This window comes from Vigna unguiculata, chromosome 8 (assembly GCF_037176805.1).
Source record: "Vigna unguiculata cultivar grain cowpea cultivar isolate G323 ecotype 2 chromosome 8, ASM3717680v1, whole genome shotgun sequence".
In the NCBI taxonomy this organism is placed as follows: domain Eukaryota; kingdom Viridiplantae; phylum Streptophyta; class Magnoliopsida; order Fabales; family Fabaceae; genus Vigna; species Vigna unguiculata.
The window spans coordinates 21,772,348-21,789,470 of NC_140799.1; the positions used below are offsets into that span (position 1 = coordinate 21,772,348).

The 17,123-nt window shown below is 30.2% G+C and overlaps 1 protein-coding gene across 1 annotated transcript; it reads left to right on the forward strand.

The window, feature by feature from the left end:
- The first annotated feature begins 4,312 nt into the window (after positions 1-4,312).
- Positions 4,313-14,824, forward strand: LOC114194720 (amino acid permease 8-like). Its single transcript, XM_028085093.2, has 7 exons — positions 4,313-4,547; positions 5,328-5,561; positions 6,463-6,556; positions 6,838-7,055; positions 12,770-12,897; positions 13,097-13,318; positions 14,286-14,824. Exons 1-7 carry the CDS (start codon positions 4,484-4,486, stop codon positions 14,706-14,708), a joined length of 1,383 nt encoding a protein of 460 aa, XP_027940894.1. The 5' UTR covers positions 4,313-4,483; the 3' UTR covers positions 14,709-14,824.
- The last annotated feature ends 2,299 nt before the right edge of the window (positions 14,825-17,123 follow it).

Here is a 17,123-nt window from a genome sequence, read left to right on the forward strand (position 1 = left end):
GTTTTTTTATTTTTATATAAAAATATTTTTGATTTTGAAATATTTAAATAATTTGATTTTTAAAATTTTGTGTGTGTGTGTATATATATATATATATATATATATATATATATAATTTTCTTATTAAATTAAATGTATGATTATTAAATGTAATAAATTATAACAATATTTAATATTTGAAGATATTATTTCTAAATCTAAATAATTTAATTATTAAAATTATATTTATGCAATTATTCATTAAAATAATGATATATTTTTTTTATATTTTAATATATTAATCAAAACAAAGAAATATATTTTACTATAAAAATATATATATTAATCTAAAAAAAATTTAATATAATTTTTAATCAAAACAATATTTGTATATTTTGATTAATATAATTTTAGTATTCAAAATATAAATTTTAATTAAAATATGTATTAAAATTATGATTTTTGAGATTATAAATCTGTATTAAAATCAAAGATAAATTTTAATACATATATTTGATTAAGATTTATCTTTTTATATTAAAATTATATTAATCAAAATGATATAATCTGTTTTTTTGATAAAAATTATATGATTGTATAAAAATTAGGAAAACTTAAAAAAAAATCTAAAACACTCGATAATCATATTATTAAAAAATAATTTTAATATAAAAAAATAAATTTTGAATCAAAATAAAAAATAAATTTTGAATCGAAATAAAAAATAGATATATTAAACTTCAAAATAGAAAATATAAAAAATAACAGGGTTAAATAGGTTTTTGATCCTTTAATTTCTAGTGAAAATTAGAATTTGTCCTGGTGAAAAACTTTGAACCAATTTAGTACCTCAAATATGTAAATGAGTAAATTTAGTCCTATTCACCAAATTTTATTAAGTTTAGTTGATATTTTAAACACATTTTAGTATTTTAGTTTGTTTACACCGTTTGATACATGTTGGCTTCAATGTTAGTTGAAAACAACGCGTTTGAAACGGTAAATAAATTAAAAAATATTTTGTTTAAAGAACTAAATTCACCCATTTCTAAATCGAAGTTGGTTTAAGGGTAAAGCGTAAAGCGAGTAAAACACTTACTTTAAGCCTCAAGGATTAGAAGGCCTAAAAAAAAATTACTATTAATATTTCTCTATTAAATTAATTATAAAATTATGTTTAAGAAAAAAAAAACCTCAAAATTGTTTTTAGTACTAATTAATATACCTCTATTAAACTAATTATAAAATTATGTTTACTATAAAAAAGGTCCCAAAAAAATATTTTATTACTAATATAACTTTATTAAATTAATTATAAATTTATGTTTGGAAATAAAATTTAATTAAATTATTATGTTTATGTTTATTTTTATTGGTAGTAAAAATGATAATTAATGAGTTAAAACATTTTTTTAGTAAATTAAAATTCTGTTTACAAGAAAGAGAATGATTAGATATCTTTATTCTCTTTTAATCAATCTAGATTATATTTTTTTTCTTTTATCTCTCTACGACTTCTCTTACCTCTCCTTATTACTTTATTTTCTTATAATAGTCTTTTTTCTAGGGTTTTGGCATATTATATCCCTTAAATCTCTTGAATCTCATGTTGCCAGTGTGTACCAATTTTTTCATTCCCATTTCTGGTTAATATATTTTTTTTTCTATTTCTGTTGTTGTTATTTTTATTCTGTTTTGGATTTGTATTAGAATTAGAAATGTATTTCTTTTACTTAGTTTTGTTTTTCAATACTTTTAGATTTACGGGTTTCAAGAGTTTTTTTTTTGTGTGCATATATCTTGAGGAGAAACTGATTTTTCTTACAAAATTATTAATAGATTGTGGTTTAGTCTTTTGGTGGATAATATATTAATTGGAGCATAATTCAAAGAAGTTTTTGTAGAATGATAATTTAAGTTTAGGAACAAAATAAGATTTATTATCGAGTTTAGAAGAGCAATATTTTTTTAATTATTTTTATTAATGATTAATATTAAAATAAACAATTTTGCAAGTTTGTGAAAAAATTGAGACTTAAGAACAAAAAAGAGACTTGAGACTTCAAGATACTACAAGTCTACTATCGAGTTTATTTTCTTCACAACCAGAATTCGATTTTATTGTTTTAATTCATTCATTTTATATATTTATCTTTAGTAGTGTTTTATATATTATCATTTTTTATTTCATATAAAAGTATATACAAATGTCAACTAGAAAATTTGAATCAATTTATTCAAAAATTCAAAAGAAAAGAAGAATTGAGACTTTAATTGAATAACAAAAAGGAACTATGAACAAAAAAAGCAAATGTCTTGTGTATTACAATGTGTACATATGTCATTTTTTAAAGAAAAATGCTTAAACCTTGAAAAATCTTTAAAACATGATAATTCGTTGAATATTGATGGTTTTAATTTAATTTCAAAATTAAATATCTTAAGAGAAATTATAGGTTTGAAAAATGATAAATTAATTGATATTCTTAATTATATAAAAAGACTAAATTCTTTTCCAAATGTACATATAATTATAGAATAATGGAATAATGTTAACAATTTTAATGTAAGTTGTTTTGGCCATAAAGAATTTCTCAAATCTAAAGATAATAAAAACTTATGTAAGATCAACAATGTTTAAGAAAGATTAAATGAATTAGTCATATTATATATTGAGAAAGAAATGTTGAATGAAATTAATTATGACAATTTAATAAATAATTTTGCATAAAAAAGTTCAAAAAATAAATTTTAAATAAAATGTTTTTTTAAAGTTTTTTTTAGGTTTTTTAAATTGTTGAGTTGTCCCTATTTCTAAATATAATGGACTAAATTGGTTCAAAATTTTAAAAAAAACTAATTCTAATTTTCGGTAAAAATTAAAGGATAAAAAATATATTTAACTCAAAATAATAAAAAGAAATAGTATGTCAAAAATGACCACTTTCGTACGTTAAAATAAAAATATCTAAAATTGTAAAAATATATTAATAAAATAATATAGATAATTAACATTTCTTTATAAAATTAAAAACCGTAATTCTCACATACGACTTTATAGTTTAAATTGTAATCATCACATACGATTTTATGTAGTTTTTTCAAAAGGGTTAAGTATGTTTTTAGTCCCTGAACTTTAACTCAAAATTGGAATTCGTCCCTGGTCGAAACTTTGATAAATTTTGGTCCCTAAACTTTAAAAATGAATTAATATAGTCATTTTAACCCAATTTTGTGAACTTCTTTTTTAGGTTTCAAACACATTTCTCAGTAAATATTGAGCCGAGAATGTGTCAAACAGAATAAACAACTCCAATATTAACATGAAATACATTCCACCTGTTGAAAAAGAGTCAACATAATTGGGTTAAAAGGACTATATTCATTCATTTTTAAAGTTTAGGGACCAAAATTTATCATAGTTTCAATCAGGGACGAATTCCAATTTTTGACCAAAGTTCAGGGACTAAAAACATACTTAACCCTTTTCAAAATTTGCCTACGATAATTTTAGTAAAAGATAAGAGTGGTAAAAAAACCCTTTTTTCATCCTTCAAAAAGATAATATACCTATCACCAACTTCAAGACTACCATCATTGATGTGTCTCACGAGGGTCATGTGGTTCTTATTAAAATATGAATACTTTCTTCTCCAATATTATTATTGCTTTAATCATTCATATAGATTACTCCATAAGTATTTTTAAACATAATTATCAACTAAAATTAAGACGCGGCGTGTCTTTATATATATATATATATATATATATATATATATATATAAATATAATTATAATGATATTTTAATTTTCACAATTTAATTTTTATTTTATAATCCCTCTGACATGATTTAATATTAAATATTACTTTTAAAAATAATAATAATGATACATTAATTCATTTTTCATACTAAAATATATCAAAAAATATAAAATAATAGTTAAATTGTAAGAGTCAAAATATAATTTTACCGTAAAAAATACATTTTGTTTTTTACAAAAATTCTTTAATTTATATTTAAGTTAATTTGAATTTATGAAAAACATATATTTTGTGTTTTCTATTTTTCTCAAGTTAAAATACCTGTGGTAAACATATGTCACATGCTTAACCAATGTTACATTTTCTCACCGATTTATTATTATATTTTAAAATAAATAACATATGGAGTATAACAAAATATTTTCATTACTAATTATTAAAATAACTATATTAAAAGTCATATTAAATATTTTTTTTTTACTAATTAAGGGTGTAAAAAAAAATTAAACCGAGAAAATCCATCGCCAACGTTTCTTTGTGTACGCTTTGTCTGAATCTAATATAATTTAAAACTTCCCATGTGTAAGTGTGGATAAAGACAGAGAAGATCATATTTATCCATTTCTTTCTTATCATACCGGAGAATATATCATATTTGTCGTATTCCTGTAAAACCGGTGAAGTCAAATGGTGCATCGTTCTCGGAGTGTTGATACCTGACGGAACGAAAAGGGGATCTCAATGGATAACACCAAACCTCTTATCGAACTTGAACCGGACGATGATGGCAGAATCAGAAGAACCGGTGCGTTTTCTTTCTAACTACCTCGAATCTTCAATTCCATCCATGAATTTGTATTGATTTCGTTTCTGAACTCTATAATATTTAGATTTGATCTCTAAATCGGTGGTTTTAGGTCCCTATACCCTCTGGAAGACTTGATTCTGGTAGCGTATTAATAAGTTTTTGGAAAAATGAAATTGTTCTGAGTTGATATTTAAGTGAGAGTAACTTTATCAACTGGTTGACGCTCTGAGAGAGAATTTTAAGGATACAAAAGTTAAAACAAGTTAACAATTTCAAGAATGCGTATTAACTCATTTATAGTACGAAAGACCAAAACTGAAAGTTTAACCGAGTATCTTGTGCAGTTTTGCGCTTCCAAATTGAGTGAACTTAACTCGCTCAACTCACTTTGGAAGTAAAATATACTGCAATGCCCGTTTAGGCCTAATCAACCTGATGTAAAATTGAGGTTTGCAAATTTCAGTTGTGTATTCTGTCATATGTAGTTGATATGATATTTTCAATAAAATAATTTATCTTTGATAAGGAACCAATAGTTGATGTTATGATTTGTTAAACATGTAGATACTATGGATAGTTGATTTTAGACATGAAGAATGGAAATTAGTTCCTTTATCTTCTTAATTGAGGTATTTATCTTAGAGAAGTGAGATTCATTTTGTGCATTTGTATATCTTAACCAGTGATCAGACATACTTTACCTAAGAAATAAAACATTGAAATCCAGATGAAGCTGAAAGAGCATATATTATTTGTGATGCTTGTTTCTGTTTGCAGGGAATGTGTTGACGGCAAGCACACACATTATAACTGTGGTGGTAGGGGCAGGAGTGCTGGCTCTGGCATGGGCCATGGCACAACTAGGATGGATAGCTGGCATAGGATGTATTGTGACCTTTTCAGCTATCTCCATTTTCACTTACAGTCTTGTAGCCGATTGTTACAGATATCCAGACCCTGTCACTGGCCAGAGAAATTATACTTATATGCAGGCTGTCAAGGCTTACTTAGGTAATTTCTGGAAAAAATTGACCCAAAATCTGAAAATTAACCCAATTTTTTACATCCCTCTTTTCCTTTACGACTGTGATTAGAATAGAAGTAAAACTAAAGTTAGGTGATTTTCATTTTCTATTTCTCTTTGCTACTTGAACATATATTGGTATCATTGCCTTCAATTAAATAGTATTGTTGTAAATTGTGAATTTGTTAGAGCTCAATCATTATCTTTCTAAAAAGTTTTCCTATTAATTTTTATATAAACATATACATGTTTCACCTTTTTCTAGGATGGTCTATGCATTATGTTAGTTCTTCTCTCAAATAAGTAAATTTGACACTCAGATTTTCACACACACACACGTGTATATATATATATATATATATATATATATATATATATATATATATATATAGATATCCATTCAATATTAGTTTTTATTTCTTTTACATCTATCATTTTTGTCTTATCTATTAACTTTAAATTGTTGAAATTTTGGTAATATCAGTTTGTTGAAATTTTATTCACCTTATTTCTATTATTCTTTCAAATAATTCATATTTCTAAAAAAGTTAACTCTGTTATGGGGACAATTTTGTTTATTTTTTTTAGAAGTTCAAAATAACATTATTTATTCTATTGTCATTTATATTTGTTCCCTTCATTTAATATTTAAATAGTTTAAACATCTATGCATTTTAAGGTAGAATTGAAAATCATAAAATAAAAGTATTAATTATTTTATTACGATTAAGAAAAGTTATGAAATTTATTATTTATTTTAAAAAATATTTATTCTAGTAAGACTACAAAAAAAAAAACTCTATTATTTTCTATTTAAAAAATGATAAAATAAATATTTTGATTGGTAGTGTTACTTGTATTAATTTGGCCTTGCTATTTTGGTAATAGGTGGAACAATGCATGTGCTTTGTGGATTGATTCAATATACCAAGCTCGCTGGGATCACGGTGGGCTACACAATAACTTCCTCCACAAGCTTGGTGTGCGTAATATAATTAAAGCTTATTTAAGAATTTATTTATTACGATTAGGTCTGATATTATTTGTGAATCATAATTGGAATTGTTTACAAAAATTACTTATCAATAAAAATTTAATTTTAACGAGATCCTAACTTGTAAGCAACTCCGGAAATGCTATTAATAGAATTGAATTAATCATTTAGAATACAACTATCAACTATAAAATGTAAAACTCTTTAGTAGAGATCATTTAACCTTTTTTTTTTTTTAATGGTGAATGATGATGCGTGTGATATGGCAGGGCAATAAGGAAAGCCATTTGTTTCCACAACGCTGGAAATGCAGCTTCCTGCAAGTTTTCGAACAATCCCTCCATGATCGGCTTTGGGATTTTGCAAATTTTTTTGTCTCAGATTCCAAACTTTCACGAGCTTACATGGCTCTCAACTGCTGCTGCCATCACCTCTTTTGGTTATGTATTCATTGGTAGTGGGCTATGTCTCTCGGTCGTTCTCTCGGGTAAGCGCTTTTCAGTTTTCATCATTAATTTTATCAAAATAATTTAATATTAATCACCAAAATTTACTTACACAACTGTCTGTTTTAGTTTTTCATTGTTGATATGTGCGTTCTTCCCTTCATTTTAATTATTCATAGGTCAAGATGATGTATATGTTTTAAGAATATTGATAATATCTTTTATTAAACTGTTATTATTAAATAATTAAAGATTAATTGTAAATTAATTAGTATTTAAATGTGGTGATGAATAATTTCTTTTGAAAACAAAACTAATGTTTTTTAGATACTTTAAATACAATTTTCTTAAAATAAACTAAAACTCCTAAAAGTATATGGTAATTTTACACTGGCCACGTGATTAGGTAACGTTAGCTATATTGTGGTCGTTGAAAAGAGAAATAGTTTTATAGTATGGGTGTTGTGGATGTGGTTACGCGTGCCTATCATGTCATATGTGGAATGTGATTTCTTTTTCTTTTTCTCTTAAGTTTAGAGTGAAAGTGAATTATTTAAATTTAAGAAAAGGATGTCAGAAAGTGAAGTACAAAGTAGAATTGTTTGAATTAAGAAAAAAAGAAAAAAAAATTGACAATAAACAAGTGGAAAATTGAGAATTGTTTGATTTAAGTGATGTGAGAAAATATTTTTTCTTAAATTGATATATTTGCCACATTACTTACCTAAAACATGAAAAGATTTAAAAAAAGAAAAGCGACATTCTTATCTTGTTAGTACTTGGACATTTCAAGACACGTTAACATGTCTACAAGTTTAACTATTACAAGAAAGTTAACAATGGAAGATGAGGAAATACTATGGATTTATCAAGACGGTTAGAAAGAGACGTGAAAAGGAGAACAGAACGGTATGGATATTATTATTAGTGTATGAGATACAAGGAGAGAGCCTTAATATAGGCAGCATGATAAAGAAACAGAAAGACTAACTAACAGAAACGTCTAGAAGCCGTTTATATGGATGAAGACAGAGATAACCTTTCTTGTTTACAGATAAACCAAGAAACAAGCATGCATGGGATTTAAAATTAAACTCGTGTGAATTATATGGTCGCAATAACGGAAAACAGCTACAACCAAAATGAGAAAAATATCATAGTTAGATGAACGTTTATAAGCATTTGATATGGGTTTGATATTGTAAAACCACAGTGGGAAGGTTATTTATAATCAAAGTAGCAGTTTGAAAGGCAATATTCCAGTATTTTAAAGGCATAGAGGCATGAGCTAAAAGACTTAAGCCTGTCTCAATTATGTGGCGGTGTTTACGTTCCACGGTGCCATTCTGTTGGTGCGAGTAAGGGCAAATATACCTATGATGAATACCTATCTTGGCAAGAAAACGATCAAAATGCAAGAATTCACTGGCATTATCAGTTTGTATAGATTTGATGGAGCATCCCTATTGATTTTCGATCAAATTTTTAAAATTGATAAACACAGCTAAAGCCTGAGACTTGAAGTCCAACATGTATATCCACGTGAATTTTGATAACGCATCAACAAAGGAGATATAACAACGATCACCATTCACAGAGCATACGTGAGATGGATCCCATTTATATATATGTTAATCAACCCAAGCGGATGTTGATAACACGGGTTAGAAGAAGAGAACGATAATTGGTGTATTTTAGACGCATCACAGGAATCACAAGAAACAGAGCCAGATTTATATGAAATATTGCATCGTTGAAGAATGTGTTAAAAGTCTGTAAGGAGGCATGACCCATCCTAGCATGCCATAGATCTAAAACAGAAGACGATGTAGTAGAAGAGTGGTTAACCGTAGGAGATGGAAGTCTTTGTAGCGTTGGAAAAACATAGATGCCGTTCCTTAAGTTGACCTTGAAGCAAGATCTCCTTTGTGACCTGATGTTTAACATTGCAATGATGAGAATAGAATTCAAAAAATACACAATTATCTTTAGCAAATTGAGAGACACTTAAAAGATTTTTGGTGATACGTGGAACATGAAAAAGATTGTTTAAAACAAATTTAGAAGAATATGGCAAGGAAGAAAGATTAGTTGAACCATTGTGAGTAATGGTCAAACCTGCAACATTGCCAAGTTTTAGGAGCTCAGAAGCAGTGTAATGGGTTTTAGAGGTATAACTTGTTGGATCATTTGTTATATGGTGGGATACCCCACTATCGGGATACCATAATAAGTCAGGCATTGAGGATATGGAAGAGAGTTGATCACATATATCCATATTGGAAGAAGAAACCTGAGAATTGTGTAAATGAATGGAGGGTTGATACTTTTGATCAAACCGATGCCAACAATTTGGTGCAGTATGCCCGTACTTGGAGCATATTTGGCATTGTAACCTGGTATTGTTCTGAGACTGTGGAGAGGATTGCCATAGTTGATGAGAGGAATTATTGAGAGTGGAGGAGCGACCACCACGAGTAGAAGAATATGAACGTGAGCGAGCACGGCCACCACGATCTTGAGATCCACGATTGTTGTTCCAAGAGGCAGTAGAAGCATTAACTTGCATAACAGAATCAGCTTGCTTTTCTAAACGTTCCTCGTGAGCAAGAAGCAAAGCTTCTATTTCTTCAACTGAATAAAGATCTATGCGAGAAAGAACCCAAGCGACAAACGCATCGTAATCTGCGGGAAGACCATCAAGAATGGCTTCTATGTGATCAGCATCTGATATTGGTGAGCCAATGGCAGCAAGTGAGTCAACAGTTTTTTGGATTTCAAGAATATATGTAGAGATAGACTTATCGTTCTTGGTATTCTTTAACTGCAATTTGAGCTTCTTGATCCGTGTGCGTGACTGGCTAGCAAAGTATATTTTTAGTTTCTGCCAGATTTCGATGGAGGTATTTAAGCCCACCATTTTGGTAAGCATTGGAGCGGACATAGAGGCAAGAAGCCACGCCACAATGAGACTATCTTGTTGCTGATGATGAATGTAGGAAGGATTAACATGTGCACGGGCTTCTGCATCCGGTGTGAGATATTTGGGTGGTAAAGAAGAACCATCAAAGAAATCTGGAAAATTGGAAACCCTTGATGGTGGCAAGAACTTGATGTTGCCATACCAAAAAGTTTTCATCGTCAAGTTTGATGCTAACAGGCATATTGAAAGTATGAGGAATGAAAGGTGTTGGGACAGAAGAGGTGGTGGAGTTGGAAGTTTGAGAGTGCGAAAGAGCCGAAGTCATGGTTCAGAGAAAAAAAATCTCTAAGCTCTGAATACTATGTTAGAAAGAGACGTGGAAAGGAGAACAGAACGGTATGGATATTATTATTAGTGTGAGATACAAGGAGAGAGCCTTAATATAGGCAGCATGATGAAGAAACAGAAATACTAACAGAAACGTATAGAAGCCGTTTATACTCCTAACAAAGACACCCAAGATAATGGCCTATTACACAAGATAAAGAAAATAAGCCAAATTTGATATTAGTGACATAAATAAAACAGTTGCAAAGAAATCGAAGACAAAACTAAAGACGAATTTGCTCATGACAAAAACTGAAATTTGCTGAAACCCGTTTTCCATCACTAAATCAGTTGCTAATTTGACTTCTAAATTTTGGTACAAAATTGGCAAGTTCTTTTGTTAACGATCTCTCTCAATGCCTGTCCAAGTGTTTAATTTCTCTTGCAAGGTTTGTTCTCATCCTCTTTTAGTACATCAAAGGAGTTGCTCTGCTTATACTTCTGTCAGTACCAAGTATGCTACCTTGTGAAATTAAGCGTTCTCAAAGAACCAAATGTTTAGCCAAAATAAATTCACTCAAGAATGTGAAGAAAAGTAAATCCACAAAAGCTCAGTTAGAAATTCTAAACTCAAAATGGAATTTTAGTGGTAATACTTCAGGGAAAGCCAAATAAAAATGACAAACTAGAATTGAAGCTTGTGAGAAGTAGGCACAAAAAGGAAGTCCTAGGGAATGGTTCTTGAGTAGATTACAAAAATAAAAAATAAACTACTAGAATTTGATTTGTTTTTCCTTTGGTCTTTTTATAAACAAGAGGAATTCTAAGATGCCCTTCGCTAAATACGAATTTAATCTGTAGGATTAATTAAGTGTGGAGTTTGCATCCAACAGTAAAGTTAAATTGTGAAAGAAATTAAAGAATTAAGTAGTGGCTTTTGTGTGATTCTTTGGTCAATTGAGTAAACTTTTCTTTTACGAATGTCTCCTTGGCTTTTGTTTAATTTCTATTGTATTTAGGAGATGCTTGCCTTTTCTTTTTGTTTTCAAACTGGACTGTTGAAGAATGTACGAACTACTAATTAAGGTCATAAAATTCAACTTCCAAATATTTTTTTGATTTTACTTTCCCTAAATGAAATTGCCTAAGGAGTCGAGAAAGCTTAAACAAACTAGAAACAAAATACATTAAAAGCCTAACTATATGATTTTGTCAATGAATTAATAGCGAATAAGATCTCAAAGTTGTAAAACCAAAAGCACACATAAGTTAAAAGTAATTTTTGGATTTAGTGCTCAAGACAAGAAAGGTAAAACATCAAATCAGTATAATTATGAACACTAAACATGACTTGTAAACACAATAAATAGGAGATGTGTTTGGAGAGAAATGGAGGAAAAAGGCTAAGCTAGCTCCGGATTATATATCTGATTTCTATGCATTTGTTTTTGTTCTCCCATGTTTTGTATTTGTCTCTTTTTGTTTGAGATTATCAGTGTGTTTTGGTGGTTTTTGACATAGTGGAAATCGATATTGACACTAATAGAGTAGTTTGGACCGACAGACATAATATTTTGTTGTAGTTAAGACCGAAAGTAATAAAATACCCGAAAAGTCAAAACTGAATTAATGTTAAAAAACAGTTGTTGTTAATCTCATGAGCAGAAAAGGATGGTCAAGAATGACTTTGTAAGTCAAGAGTTATAGTAAGAATACTTATAATCAAGTTTTGATTAGTGGGCATTAGAGGGAACTAGTATAAAATATTTTTAAATAAGTTGATGTTAGATATCTTAGATATCCTGACACTTCAAAGTCTATTTATCATTTGTCAACTCTTATGCAATTTTTGTTCGCAGGATTTGATCCCACATTTTACCTCTATTGAGTTTAATATATGTAAGAATGAACTCCCTAACAATAGGTTAAAATAGTTTTGATTTCCATGTGTTTGTTCTTGTTCTCCATGTTTTGTATTTGTCTCTTTTTTGTTTACGAGATTACCAGTCTGTTGCTGCTTGCATTGTTGGTGGTTCCGACATAGTGGAGATCACGTCCGCAAATGTGTTGTCCGACTAGTGTTACCTTTCAAAGAAAAATTAGTTCATATTAAGGAGTTTAATTAATGATTTTGGAAGTTCCGATAATCAATAGTAATAGTGTTACAGAGAGTAGGCATGAAAGATAATTTTTAACACTCGTTCCAGAGCTTGTATTATATAGGGCATGTTTGGATGACTTCCCTATACAGATTTTTAAGAAAAAAAGTGAAATAAATTTTTCAATAAATTAAAAGTAAAATTTAAAAAAATTTGTAGAGTTTATACAAAATAAGTTTCTACGCAAGTTAATTTTAAATTATAGAGAAATTAATTGTATTTCTTTTAACTTTTACGAGGAAATTTGTAGAAATATAACCTTAATCCTTGAATGTAGTTCCTTATTGCTTCGTTTGATTTTGAAGACAAAAAGAAGTCATTGCAATTTGAATTTGGATGTGTACAGGAAAAGGAGCTGCAACCAGCATAACCGGAACCAAACTACCCGTAGAAGATAAACTTTTGAAGGTCTTCACTGCAATGGGAAACATAGCTCTTGCGTGCACTTACGCTACTGTCATTTATGATATCATGGTACTCGTTAAAACTTGTAATTTTTAATCAATTTCAACCAATCACCATCACAGAAAGAAAGAGTGTTAAAGTATGGCTTGCATTCCTCTTTTAATAAATGAACAAAAGCATACAGAGATGCTAGTGATGAAGTTATTGCAAATTGGAATTATAGTTGTTAAAGTACTGAATACCATTATTTGATGATGTTTTTGCTTAGGACACATTAAAGTCGCATCCAGCAGAAAATAAACAAATGAAAAGGGCCAACGTGGTAGGGGTGACAGCAATGACAATATTGTTCTTGCTGTGCAGTGGCCTTGGCTATGCTGCTTTTGGGGACAACACTCCTGGGAACATCTTGACCGGATTTACCGAACCCTTCTGGTTGGTTGCACTGGGCAACGGATGCATCATTATGCACATGATTGGAGCATATCAGGTTGGATCATTATTTTTCCAGAACTTCAATTTCTTTTTCATCTTTCAAAATTACGCTACTCATCTTTTTAACTTGATTCCAAATTTTATTGAAATATATGCTTTTAATCCGTGTCATTATATTTGTTTAGTTGAATAATGACCTGATATTGCGATACTATTACGTGAAAATAAGAAGTTTCTCACCTCGAATATAAAGGTAACCGCCAAACATCAAAATGCTGCAATTTTTTTCAAAATTATATATGGATATATGTTAAGGGAATTACGAAAACCGACAAATCGTGCTTGCATGACCCGATTTTATTGTATAAAAAAAGTGTTAGACACAATTTTTGAATCTGTTTATATTATAATATGATATGATTTGTCTATTTTCGTAATATTTTTAAAATATATTTATTTTTATCATTTTGAAAAAATAAATTGTACCATCTAGTGCTTTATACAAAGGTAAGATACGGAAAATACAAAATTCAATAAATAAGATTTAATTGAACTTTTTATCTACGCTTAGAAAAATTAAACTTTTAGTCCGTCCTACAAAATTTCATTAATTTAATCTCATTTTTGTTTTGTTAATTTGATTTTTATTAATTGAATTATACAATTTTAATTAATTAATTAACTTGGCATGCAATATTTAATTACAATAATGACGTAATAAAATGTGTTGTATTATCACAACAACACATTTATATTGACATGACAATTTATTATCACCTTCGTTGACTATTAGGCATTAGGAGATCAAATCTAAAAACAACTTATTTATGAAAGAACGAAAACTGCAATTAAATATAAAATGAAGTACCAAACGATTTTTTAATAGTTGATCAAAGATAGATCACTATTTTTTAAGGGAAAAATAGATATGATTTTTCGGCAATTAAAGTTTGTAAATTTTAGTCAAGAATTCTTTCGTATTTATGTCCAATAAAGTGTCTGCAATGAATATTTGGTTACAGGTGATGGGTCAACCATTCTTTCGTATAGTTGAAATGGGTGCTAACATGGTGTGGCCACATTCAGATTTCATAAACAAGGAATATCCATTGATGATGGGTAATGTCATGGTTCGTTTCAACTTGTTTAGGTTAGTTTGGAGGACGATTTTTGTGATATTAGCAACAATCCTTGCCATGGTAATGCCATTTTTCAGTGAGGTTCTTTCCCTCCTTGGTGCAATTGGGTTCGGGCCTTTAGTAGTGTTTTTTCCCATACAAATGCACATTGCCCAGAAACAGATTACAAAACTATCACTCAGGTGGTACTGCCTCCAATTTTTAAGTTGCCTGGGCTTCATTATTTCAGTGACTGCTGTGATCGGTTCAATTCATGGGATTATTCAGGATTTCCATAAAACCAATCTTTTCATGTATAAACAATAGTTCCTTTGGTAACAATTGCAACTTTTTTTTTTTTTTTTAAGTTATTCCTTAGAAGTTTACTTGCACAGACCTAAAATGATTAATACAAATATTGCTCCTATAAGAGTGGTTGTCAATTGCCATTGTGCACCTTTTAACTATTTAAAGAACGAAGATGAATGATTGAGTCAAGAGAAAAAGAAAAACTAAATATAGATTGTTGTAACCAAGAGATAGGAAGAAGACCTATAAAAAAAAGAATACATTCAAAGTTGTATTTTGCTCTTCCATAAGTTTTAAAACTCTTGTCTATATTGATGTCAATCTTAGTTAAACCTTAATCGGGCGGTCACCCCTTATTTTCCTCTGGTAATTAAATTATGAATTCAATAATTCCTTCCTCAAAGCGATAGTACGAATGAGATCTGGTGATGACGACCTACGTTTACTAATTTCAGAAGATATTCGTATAAGTCTGCATCTCACATAAATCCACATTTAAAAAGGAAAAATTCTCGAATCAATAATTTTGTAATTTTATTATCAGAAAACATCACATATAATACTTTGACGACTATTTTTATTCGTCTACATGTGATTGTCGATTGATCATTTTGTAAAATGTGACGAAGGGTGAAGAACATACCTTAACTTGATTTAACTGATCTAATGAAGATAAAGAAACCTTTCAACCCACTCACATTGACATCAAGGTTTATAACACTTTCTAATGATTTGAAAATAACATCGTATTAGTTAATTTCAACTTCGTCCAAACCAATTACTTATATTTTATATTATGTTACATTTTGTTATATATAGAGAGAGTATGAGAATAAAAAAATAACAAGTTCCTCAACATATCTTTTATATCTATCATATATCTCATATTTTTAAACTCTCTAAAAATTTCAAATGTAACGCCCCAATTAATTAATGAGCGTAATTAAAGGAAACGTCACATAATTATAATATAACAGCGCAGTTCTGGAGTTTAAACGTAAGACCTTACAAAATAAGGCACACCACGATGCCACAAGAGATAAAAGAGTATCATAAAAGTCTGCTGGAACACTAGCATATAAAGACTGACAAATACATAGGCCGTAGCCCTCAAGATATCCCAAGAAAACTAAGCTGTAGGGTCGCCTCCTCCCTGATGACCACGATGATCCCTCGCGTCTGCTCCCATCAATAAATTGATGATCATCGCAAAGATAGAAACACGACATACAAGGCAACCAACAAGAAAAGGGTAAGCTAGAGCCAATCAACATCTTTATCATACAATTAAACATACTTTCGCCATCCAATATCAGTACCACATCCAAGCATGTTAAGACTCTTCAATCAATACACTACGACTCTACTCGACTCATCCGGATACGTATAACTTAGTCGGATTCAGCGGATGCTTGCACTTGTGGTGGATACCTCTGCTCGACCCTGAGCTGCTCATCTCCGAGCTATGTGTTACAAGTGTTACGATGGATCAATTTTCCCTCACCACAAGGTTAGCCCTTAATGAATTTCAGGCCTCCTGCTACTCTCACCACAAGAGTTAGTCCGCTCTAAGTGAGACTAACTGGCTCCTTAGAGTGTCAGGATGCAACCTTAACTTGAATCCTTACCTAGTTATACATATGGGGCACCACCACGGACACCCACTAACAGGGGCCATGGAATTACGTCCCGACCACTAAAGCGCGACCTTGAAAGTCTCACCTAGAGACCCCAAGGAATTATGCACTGACACAAAAGAATACAATCATTCAATCAATAATATTCACCATGCGAAGATACCCTCGTTATGTCAACCTTTAAAACCGTTACCTTTCACATTTCCAGAGCCAACCCATTCCGACTCATCATAATCCATCCATGTACATAGGATCTAATTCATTTCATTATCATGACACTTTAACAACACCAATCTCATTTAGTTCACATGCCAATGCTCATACCAAACCCATCATTTATAATTCATGAATCATGCTACGTATACATCGCACTTCATTATATACATGTCCCTCATCATAACATTCATACCCAACCAACACAGATAATCCAGAAATAAACAAACATTCAAACTCAACGCTATCTCGCCTAGCACCTCGCTCAGGCGAGTCACCCTCCGCCTAGGCGAGGGCTCAAACAGGAACAAGAAAGTAGCGCGGGATCTCGCTTAGGCGAGACCCCTCTCGCTTGGGCGAGTTGTGTGCTCGCTCAAAAACACACTCTGGTCGCCTGGGCGACCACTCGCGCAGAAAGCTCTGGGCGAGCCTCTGCACATCTCGCCTGGGCGAGTCAAGCTTGCCTGGGCGAGTCTATCAGTGTCCGCCACTGTTCATACCTGCACAACGTGTACACGTACCCAACAGGGGTTCCAGCCAACCCAAACATTCATAGCAATGCACAATCTCGAAGAATTCACAA

Excerpts from the sequence above, each read along its gene's own strand:
- LOC114194720 (XM_028085093.2), top strand. The coding sequence starts at position 4,484 with ATGGATAACACCAAACCTCTTATCGAACTTGAACCGGACGATGATGGC. Across the intron at positions 6,557-6,837 it reads ACTTCCTCCACAAGCTTGGT|GGCAATAAGGAAAGCCATTT; the intron begins GTGCGTAATATA and ends GTGATATGGCAG. Across the intron at positions 7,056-12,769 it reads TCTCTCGGTCGTTCTCTCGG|GAAAAGGAGCTGCAACCAGC; the intron begins GTAAGCGCTTTT and ends GGATGTGTACAG.